Genomic DNA, 11602 nt, shown 5'->3' on the forward strand with positions numbered 1-11602 from the left:
TTAATCCTAAAACCTACAACATGGCTGACGCATCGTCATTGGCTAACAGCACACGATTGTCGCTTGGCCCGGTCCAAGTAAAAAGCGTTAGTGTAAATATCATTTGCGTCGATGTCTGTTTGAGTATGTACAAGTGAGTACTATTCTAATAATTGATTTTAAATTTAGATTGGTGAGACGGGAGTGGTGTCCACCGGTTCGCAAAGAAGGGAGGTGCAGCTGTCCATGGACGGTCGGTCTGCTCTCCTTACCCTCTGGGATAAGGAGACAGACCTGGAAGTCGTTGCTGGGGACATGTATATTGTCCGAAATATAGTCCCCAGTAACGACTTCATTAAGCAGAGGTGCTACTCGTCCACCCCTCTGACAAATTCGAGGTAAAATGCATACACTGTCTCGTCACAATAGTTTTTGCTATCAAAAAAGTCATTGTAATATCTATACATAGAGACAAAAGTATTGCTTCAAAATTAAATGAATTCTATTTAGTTTAAGTAAAATATTGAAATATTGTAAACGAATTTCTTCATATTAAGATGCTATTTTGATGCCTCATCAGACTCTAATATTGATTGATATTGATTAACAATTGTAGCCATATGAATGCACAGAACTCCAGGAAACATTTGAGGGGGTGGTCGAGTCTGTGTCCTTTGCCAGGTACTACTTTCTTTTTCTCTTAGAAAGGTTTTGCCTTTCGTTTTATTTATTTTTTTTAAATGCAACTTCCGTTCTAAACCTATTGCTGATGTTTATTACATTGATTATGTTTATTGTTTTAATTTCTTTCTAACATAATTTTCCTTGCCATGCCACCTTTTTACGCTTGTCAAAGTAAGGTATTAAAATGATTTTAAAAGAGAGCTTTTAAAAATATCACATATAAATGATTTAATTTCATTTAACATGGCAAAAAAACCCCAATAAACATAAACCAATTGTCTACATCCATGTTCTATCAAACTGATATTTATGAATTTATCATTGCAGCAATCTCATTGAGATTAACGATATGATGCTGACAATATCGAAGGACAACCTTGCTAAGATTATTCCAGGCAGACAATTTAGTCCGGTACAGGTTACCGGACTGAAAAGAAATGGAGAAATTTGTGAAATGTAAGTCAAATTTATTATCTTTAATCATTTTATAAAGCTATGTGATATTCCGCCTGCTTTATCAATTTGTAAATGAATTTCTAATAATCTTAATTTTTCTTTTCAGAGATGTGAAGAAGGCCAAGATGTGAGAAACGGTGAGAGTCATTAAAGTACCTTGATCCAAAGGGGGGGGGGGGGGGGGTTCGGCACTTTAAGTTCAGTTACTTTAAAAACAAAACATGCACAATTATTTTGGACAATATTTTTTATTCAGATATTTGGGTTTTTTTCATACTGTTTCCCCTATTTTGTTAATGTTTATCCTTGCATTTTACGTTTCAGTTATATAAGTTCATAATAAAGAACTAAAGCCACGAAGTGCCAAAATCGGCCCTGTCACCAAAATAGGTGAAAGTCTCTCAAATAATACTTTAAGATTTATAGTTTAGAAAACACTTAATTTTTTCCCAATATCTTTTCTAGTTTTCCTTTTACAGTCGTTCAAACTTTGTATTGTTTCTGTTTGTTTAGTATGACGTTATGGCGTTGACGTGTTTACTATAACGTCATAAGAAACTGTTATGTATAAGAAGGTGAAATGTATGTGAAGACCCTAAGGTCATACACTAATTTTTTTTTATGGACTGAGACAAAATTACATAATAGCATAAAGAAATAAAAGTAATACTGTAATAATTATTTAGTTAATTTTTTACATAGGTCTGATCACCGGGTAAAAACATTTCAAAGATAATATGATTAAATGATAAAAGGAAATTGTGTTCACTCAATTAAGAAGTATGGATGCATATAACTTTTCCGTTACTCCAACTTGGTAAATATAAATGTAACTATAGTTAAATAAATCTTAAGATCAGTAAAATAGTGTATATTGCATGCAAATTAAAATTTATTCTCATTTAAAATACCGCATGTACATGGAAGCAGTAAAAATGTAAATCCCACCAAAGGTAATATTTATTCACTTATCATCTTTTAAAAGTAAATATATGGTGATTTCCGGATACAGTGGTGAATTGTTACTTACATACATTTATAAAACAATAAAATATGATTTACCAAGAATGCATTTAGTACAAGTTATAACAATAATCTAATAACCAAATTATAAACAAACATTAAACATTTTTTGTAATAATACATGTTCATATTCATTTTCGGGTTTGCCTTTCTTTGACATATCAACCATAGCGGGATTTCAGAAATTATTTTTTACAATTTACGATACATACATTTAACTTAAACAAAATAATTCGTTGAAGAATTTACAGTTGCATTTAAACTTTTACTTCAAATATGCATACATGTACATGTATATCTATACGTACTGGAATTATAGGAATATTTAAAGATGATTTAAATACAATATTTCTAGATGATTTAAATACATTCAATGTTCTATGATATTACATAATATTTTCTATTATTGAAAATATACAAGTATAAATTAAATAAAAGATAGTTAAGTTATACATAGTATCCACTTTATGTGATAGTCCTACATGTACTTGTAGCTGTCATTCTTCAATGTCACTGTCATCAGTGTCAGAGACATCAATAATTGCAGCGTCTTTGACATATTCACCCCAGTTCTGAATACCTGTAGCTGAAACATCGACATCATTGTGCTTTGCAAATCCCAAGTACCACACAACAGATGCAATGTGCGAGCAGACACCTACCACACGTGCACCCGCACGGCATTTACAATACCAGGCAGTGACAGCTGATTCTGTGTATTGGATCCAGAGCATATACTTCTTTGATGAAATATGCCTACTCTGCAACTTAACTCTAATTAAGCCGGGGTGTTCTTTATGGACCAAGATGTCAGACTCTCCTTCCATGTATTCTTGAATATAACTTGGACAAAGCCTTACTTGGTATACTCCACAAGTTAAATTTCTAATTTCTTCTTCGTCTAGCTTGGGGAAATTCAAAGAATCGGATGAAACTTCCCAGCAGGATGACCTCTTGTCAAGTGCATGTTCTTCCACAAATGCCTTTAAACTGTTGACTTGCTTTGACAGGTATTGCATCTTGGCTGCAAGAGCTTCATCGTCATCTGCATTTCCTGTAGAGAGGGGTGGTAAATACTTATTGGAAATCGCACATACAATTCGCACATAGTCCCCTATGAATGGCACCTGATTTGTTGGGAGGGTATGTGCAAGATATTTCCAACGTTTAATCCTGGAATTGGCAGCCTCCACAACCCAGCGAATCTGTAAATCAGAAAATGAGAAAAGCAAAACAATAAGTAAATTCATATGAAATCTCAATTTTAAATGCAAGTACTAGTATGTATCAAGTCAAAGACCTTATTGCAACACATCCTTACACTCTGAGTACACTAAATAAAGAGAAACAAAATTAGGATTTTCTTTATTTGCTACATACCGGGTACATGTATTTTGAAATTAGGAAGTCTACTTGCCTTGGTAACCAAACGACTGGCATTTGCATCAGGTGTGGGCATTTGCCGTTCCCCTTTGTCAAGAAGATGAGGCATGTATGCTTTTATACCAAACTCCTCAAGGACTCCAAGGGCATCCCGAAATCCCCTGTCCACGATAAATATATCGTCATCTTCAAACCAGTTCTTGATGTCTTCTATATTTGATTTCAACATATGATTCAGGATGGATGCATCGTTGTTTCGACTGTCAGCAAGATAGGGACCAACTACTGTCAGGAAATATCCATCCGTTGAAACAACAACCATTGGCTTAACCAAAGGGCGGCCTTTATGGATGCTGTATGTCCTTCTTTGGAATTGGAAATGGTTGCTTTTCTGGATGTATATATAAGTCCCATCAAGGACTGCGATGGCTTGACTTTGTGTCATATTTCCAAAGAGAGATTGGGCCAGTGGTCTTGTGTGGTTCGCTATCACTTCTTGGCGAGATATATGGTGTAATCCTACGTTTTCTGGAACAAACTTTTTCATAAGTGCAGTCCTGACAGTTGAAATAGCTCTTCTTACTGACGACTTTGAAATACCAAATATTGTTGACATTAACTGGTTCGACATTCCAGATCGCATTTTGAGAAGGAATATTCCTAGAGACATTGTTGATGTTCTGCTAGGTGTATTTTTTATTTCTGTTTCTATCTCCTGATGCAGATCTGCAAAGTGGTCTTTGGATATTCCAGTTAGAGTGATGTAATCCAGGTTGTTAAGGTATGACGGATCAAACGTGAATTTGGATGAGCAATTCTGAATTGCATAACTCCGTATCCTTGTGATTAGGTCTACTATTGTACGTCTGTTCAAACATGATGTATCTATAGTCTTTAAATTATTCAGTGATCCTGTGATAAAATCATCATTAGCAATATGTGAGGGACAGCACCTGCTGCCAGATGGGATAATCACTTCCTTGTGGATGAATGCTGAGAGTCTTGCTGATATCGGCACAACGATGAGCTTCGGCCCGGGTCTCTTGCAAATGAAGCAGTATGAATGGGAAGAAACAGTCCTATGAAGAGGCAGGGTAACAGATGGTGGACTTAGACATAATGAGTTTCCTGGAAGTTCAGTGTCAAGTTTTGCATTAATAGGTTTTTCTTTTACTTGTTTGTTTCTGTAGTACTGGTGTCTGCATTTATTACATAACACATCCACTGGTCTAGCATCCACCATGAACGTTTTCCTCAGAAATCGTCTTATTTCAACGCTTTCAGATTTCTTCCTGTCATTTGGCTTAGTTCTTTTCTTACATAGAACACACGGAAATCTATTTCTGCCATCAACTAGCTCCATTCTACAAAACAACAAAGAAAAACATGAAGTGGAAATTACAATTTTATAGTTTTTTCATTTATTCAAAAATTCATTATTTTATAGTCTTTCATTTCTTTTAAAATTATATGAGCAATTAGTGCTGGGGACTAAAAAACCTTCGTTATACCTTTCGTTATACCCGAGATTTTCATATATTCGTGTTCGTTATAAACGAGTTTTACTGTATTAAGAAGAAATTAAGACAGATGGAACATCCTTTTAACACGTATCTGACGACGAAGGGAATTATGTATTTATTATGAATAAATTATTTTTTGTACTTTAGATATTTTTTTTAATTATTGAGTACAAATATATAGATTAATTTTTTTACGTTGTGAATGTTTTTATAATTTTACAATTAGCAATTTAATTCCATTAATTATTTTTTCTCTGGTTTAGGATTATTTTTATTATTGATTAAAAAAGCATTTATCTATACTCTTTATTGATTATATCCATATTAATTATGTATGAATTTTTTTATACGTTATGTATGCTTTTTTTTTTATAAATTTAATTTTTTTTTGGTCAATAATATAAAGAACAATTATAAATAATTTCCAACGGAATTTAATAATAATTACAATCACGAAAACTGATAATATATGGGTTATTTGTTCATATTTTTAATATTGAATTTTTTTCAAGAAATAAATGTACTTCATTAATTTATCTTTAAGTCTTTAAGTTAATTGGGTTTTTTTTTATTCCTGTACTTATTTCCTCATTTAGATGCAATGTTTTATGTTTCAATTATCAAGAAAAACAACCAATATTTATTTTCATTTCATTACTCTTTTTTTACATGGATTTTTTGGGTTTTTTTTTGTTTTCTGCAAGTGTTAAAAATTTCATGAACCAGAATATCTAAGGAACGAATTATCCAGTAACCGGTTGACCTAGTGTCGGTTGACAAGGAAACGTAAACAGTGTATACAGACATGCACACGTATCAAACGTTGTACAATCCATATGATAAAAATTCAAGAAACAGACTTGATAAATTCATTGTCATTGATTAACAAAGGCCAAGATAAAAATTATATAACGTTACCTCTCTGATTTACTTTACATCTTTTCCGGGGGGGGGGGGGGGGGGGGGGTCCTATCTGAGGTGACAACTCGGTGACAAGCAGACGTTTTGTGCATGTAATATGTATCGAGATTATCTAATGATAAAGATAGTAAAGAAAAGAAAGTTTTTGTGCTAGATATTTACTCAAGATACTTTTTTATTCACAAGCTTAACTGTTTATCAAGATCAAAGGGAAGTCACACCAGTTTTGTACGGGCACAGGGGTGGATCCAGTAACTTGAGGGGAGTATTTGTTTTTGTTATAGGTTATTATGTGGTTAAAATCGATGAAGAAAACTACTTACCTTGCATGTTTTTATTTTTCTTCAGTTTGTCATGGTTTGTGATCGTAGACAATCTTCATCTTCTATTTTATTCTCAAGAGTAACAATACGGAACTTTCGTGTTACGGATCCGCTCCGTAGTCATGAAATATTGAGCATACGATACGATTTTAAAAAAAAAATCTTTATTCAAAAAGACATTAAAAATGAACAAAAAGATACCATGTAGTCTCTTTTTAATTTCTTTTTCTGTTTTATTCGGCGTTTTGATGACATATACCAAAAATCCACTTGCATGGAATGAAAAATTCCGGTTATTTGCAGAAAGTATAAGTTAAAAATGCAAATAACCCCCAAGCCTCGATCCAAAAAATATCAAGATTTTTTTGACACAATTTTATTGTTAATTTTTATTTTTTCAATACTTTTTAGATCGAGGCGTGGGGCGATATAAAAATGTTTATCCAAATAGGTGACATGTAGCAAAATTTGCAAAAAACTGGTGACCGATACCGGTTTAGCTTCTTATAATATATATCTGCATGAGTTTTCGCGGAAAAAATGTTACGGATTTTTAAGAAAGAAGGTCCAAGCTTTTTAATATTATGATAGATTTTGCAATATGGGAGACTTCAATTTACTCATAATCACAGGGCCGATTTTGGCACTTCGTGGCTTTAGTTCTTTGCATACTAGGATCAGGGTACTTTAAAATGTATGTATGAAATGAATGAGTGAGAAGAGACTATTTATGTATTTCAAAATAAAAAAAAAATGAAAGAACCTGAATTATATTTTATTTTGATGAATTTGAGAATGCATCGTTTACGCCATGAAACATTTTCATTGTTTTGCAAGAATGAAGGAATTATTTGTACACTATTCGGGGAAAACTTGCTTACAATTGGCGTTTATTATTTGTTAAACCAACATGGTATCATAATACCTTTTTTACGATCATGGATATAGTAAAGGTTGAATTTTTTTTGAAAGTCTACAGTTTCAATTGAAATTGTTGCTTGACTTTTACAAAGATATATGTACTGTTCAACCAAACATCTGAATTCTCAACTTGTCAAGTTGCAAGAGATATGAAACTATACATTCTGGTCAATAAAAGGTGCGCCATTAGCTGCCGATCTGTAGCTCTTCGGTAAAATCCGCGTTGACATGCCTTGTGGCCATAATTCCTCCTACGCTAAACGCTTGCAATTTATGGTACATAAAAACTGAGATAGTTCTGGCCCAATACTATTGCATTTGTTTATGCCGTAAATTGCAAATGACAAAATACAAATCAAAATGTACCTAACTGCGCTCGTGTAGTTTAAAGAAAAAAATATATTTCATTCTGGATAAAAAAGTGAATATTAGGAAGAAATGTATATATCAAAAGTTATGGTGGTCGACTTAAATTGCGGATGTTTTTACACATTTTTATGAAACTAGATGATATCCCGCGCAAGTGCGGGAATTAACACGTTACAAATTAATATGATACAATGCTTATAATGATGAACTTGGGGGGGGGGGGGGGGTTGTTCATTTTTGAACATGCTTTTTCCGAAATTTTTTGGAATAAAAACAAAACTGCATGGCTGAATATTAAGAGTCTCGCAGCTAACTGGAACCAAAAATAACAAACATTTTTATTTTATTTCAAACACGTAAGTGGGTATTTAGTGCGTCGTATCTCTTAATTTAACTGGGGAGGAGGTCACCCCCTTCCCCAATTCAACTTCCCCGTTTTATGCATACATCATTCATACTGCAGTATAGACTGTTCATGATTTACAAATTAATGTATAATGTTTACTACTCTACCAACCTGTCGTGCTGTAAAATATATGAAATTAAAAAATCGCTAGCGTACGCATCTTTATTACGTTATTTTAAACCAAAGTTGTCAGATCCAAAGTATCTGTCCGATGGCTAACTCGCCCTACACCTTCCGCCTTGACGTTAATTAGTCTACCCGCGTTCCAAGGCACCCCGTTCTTGAAAGTTCTTTCCATCAAAATTAAAATCGCATCAAATTGTTCCACTTTGTATAGTAGCTTTTTTGTATTAACCAAAGATGTCCTATCTAAGGTATCTGCCGGTAATGCTTAATGAATTGTTTATACTGAGTATTTGCCATGACGTTCATTAGTCAAACCGCGTTCTTGGTTACTCCGTTCTGGAAAGTTCTATTCCATTCTCTCGCCAGAGGTCGTGCTTCGCAAGCGTTCTATCCATCAAAACTAAAATCGCGCATTCAAGAAAAGAATTGCCTTGTTTTATTTATCCAACATTTGTCGAATCTTAACTTCTATGTATACTGCAAGTAAGTTCCCAGTAAAGATATTCACTCTTTGCGTAATCATACAATATCATTTAATTGTAAGCATGTATTTCAATTCAGATTTCCACTGACTTGGATCAACCAAAGCGTGTCCACCACCTAACTCTCATTTTTGCTATTTCGGGCTGGTTTATCGAAATTGAAAGTAGGTTTTGAATTAAGTTTGCAATAACTACTTATCAGGTAAACTTCAATTATAGCTTACGGACATCATATTTCTTGTGTTGAAATACCAAATGTGTAAGCAGTTACTCTGGTACAGGCATGCTTTAGCTTATTGGCAAAATGTCTTAATTTATAAGTATAGAAGATACTTCGTGTTTTCACCCCATTAAACACAATAAACAACATACCGAGCAATGAGACGTTTTTGCGACGCTTCCCAAGTATTCTATGATGAAGACTGATATCCATTTTATTCTCCAACAGAAGATCATATCGACGAACTTCTTATGCTAGATTTCATTCCAATGGAATTTTATCGATGTCTAGCCTGTGATCGTTTTTTCTGTGAGGATCTGCTGGAAGAAATGAGACAAGAGAACTTAGACAATGGGAGAGAAATCGAATCTTAGTACACAGAAGATCATATTGACGAACTTCTTATGCTAGATTTCATTCCAATGGAATTTTATGAATGCCTAGCCGGTGATCATTTTTTCTGTGAGGATATGGAGGAAGAAATGAGACTAGAGTCCAGTATCTCCGTCTTATACCATTTCAAAGAGTCTTTTTGAAATAAGGAAAAGGTGAAAAATAGAACTTAGACAATGGGAGAGTATATAAATTGTGAAATCGAACCCTAGCGCATTCACATAACTCTCTGCATAATAACTATGCCTTTTTATGACAGTGGATTTACAATTGACTATACGTTATTATACTCTTGGTACTTAAACCTTGATACCTTATCTTTGACTGTAATTATAACAATTTATACACTGATGCAATTTTTACAAATATATGTATCGACAACCTACAAAGTGGTGTTTTCTTAATACTGAAGTAGATATTGACAAATTGGGTTTAAATGAAAGTCTGTAAAAAAAACAACAAAAAAACAACAAACAAACATAAGCGTCAATGTTAGAATGTACGAGTCAAAGGAATGTTGAGCTTATGAAGTATTTAAGAGTATCCTGCGAGCAGTGAAAATGAGCCCCAAAACTCAATCACTTTATACTTATGATATCGACCTATGGTCAGTGTAGAAATTATACAGTAATAGAGAAAGGAGAGATTCTTTCATTAATTTGAGTAGTCAACCCTTTAATAAGTTAAAGGGTTTTTTTTTTTTTGGTTTTTAAAAAAAGTATTTTTCATCTGCTTTTTTTTTGTTTATTGGCCTCCATTCTCTGTTGGTGGAGGTGGGGGAGGCTGTGGGGGAGTGGCCTACAAATATGTAGACAATCTCCCTGTCTACATTGATCATCCCTCCACTAGGAAAGGGATTCTCATCCGCTTCCTTCTCCCAATCCACTTCAACCAGAATTTTCGTCATTTTAGGTAAATTTGATTAAGACTCAGTTTGTGCTACAGTTTTCTTCTTTTTCTCTTTTCTTAAAAAAATTGACCAATGGACTCCTTTCACCACTTGACCAATGATTAACGGTTTTATAATACTCAGTTTAATCCATTGACCAGAGATAAATTCTGTACTGTAAATCCCTATTAATCGCTCCAAGCACTTGGAAAATTGTAAGTGACTTCACACTTTACCTGAGGATTATTTTGAAAATGGTTGTAAGATCAGTATCTTGACTATTTAGTTTTAAGCGTTGATAATGAGTATTGAGACATTTTTTTCCACAAAAAAAAAATTGACTATATATTTATTTAAATATCAATCACAATATTCAAGGTTTTTTAAAATGTTGATAATAAATTTATACAAGAAGAGAAATTTTGAATAATAAAATGTTTATTCACAACCAGTAAATATACAACTTTGATTTCTTTGCTCAGCAGTTGTTAAAATTGGACAGTAAAAGTTAAGCACCTCAATACATGTTTAAAAAACACACATTTTATTGCTAAGAAGAAGAAAAAGAACACCCTAAACACAAAAACTGGTGATAGGTTGTTTACCAATGGCTAAAATAGTAGTATTTTGATGACATAAATAGTATGAGGTAGTAAATTATTTAAAAACCTGAGTATTTCCAATAAAAAATATAACTTCAATAATTTGTGAATGACTGAATGTAAGTTTTACAAATGGCTAAAATAGTAGTATTTTGATGACATAAAAAGTATGAGGTAGTTAATTATTTAAAAACCTGAGTATTTCCAATAAAAATATAACTTCAATAATTTGTGAATGACTGAATGTAAGTACAAATTGTTTTTCATAAAGTAACACATTTCTCACATAAAAATACAAAACTAAAGGAAATCTAAATTATTGAATATATACATGCTGATTTTTTTTTTATCACAAACTTCAAGTGTACACAAGAAAGAAAAATGAAAAAATATCACATACCTTTAATTTTTATACAGAAAAAAACCCTGAGTGTTGTTTAACGTGATAAGTAAATGGGAATGTATGAAGCATGATTTATAAGTAAATGGAAATGTATAAAGTATGAATTAATCAAACACTTTCATTAGTGTAGAATGACAAGATTGAGTAAATAGGTATGATAATTCTAAAGTGAATAAACGTTGTACACATTGAGCCAATATAACTACATATTAAAAAAAATGCTCACTATAAACTTGTCACATATTAAAGTCAATCTAGCTACATTTTTAACAAAAGGATCAACAGAAGAACTAAAGTAAAGATTTAAACCACAAACTACAAATGTACACACAAAATGAAAAAAAAATTACATGCCTTTATTTTTTATACAGAAAAAACCTGAGTGTAATTTGACATGATCAGTAAATGATAGGTAAAACAAAAAAATAGGAATAACAACAATTTGTATAATTAAAAAAATCACACTTTTTTCTTCTTAAAGAGATGACCTAAGTCCTGT

At 32.7% G+C, this 11602-nt stretch overlaps 1 protein-coding gene across 1 annotated transcript; it reads right to left on the reverse strand.

Annotated features, from left to right (window-relative positions):
• Nucleotides 1-2639: 2639 nt before the first annotated feature.
• On the reverse strand, nt 2640-6712 carry LOC136273776 (uncharacterized). Its single transcript, XM_066079159.1, has 4 exons — nt 6293-6712; nt 3560-4889; nt 3003-3347; nt 2640-2750 (listed from the first exon to the last, which is right to left on the reverse strand). Exons 2-4 carry the CDS (start codon nt 4886-4888, stop codon nt 2640-2642), a joined length of 1785 nt encoding a protein of 594 aa, XP_065935231.1. The 5' UTR covers nt 4889; nt 6293-6712.
• Nucleotides 6713-11602: the final 4890 nt, after the last annotated feature.

Source organism: Magallana gigas, chromosome 1, assembly GCF_963853765.1.
Source record: "Magallana gigas chromosome 1, xbMagGiga1.1, whole genome shotgun sequence".
In the NCBI taxonomy this organism is placed as follows: Eukaryota; Metazoa; Mollusca; class Bivalvia; order Ostreida; family Ostreidae; genus Magallana; species Magallana gigas.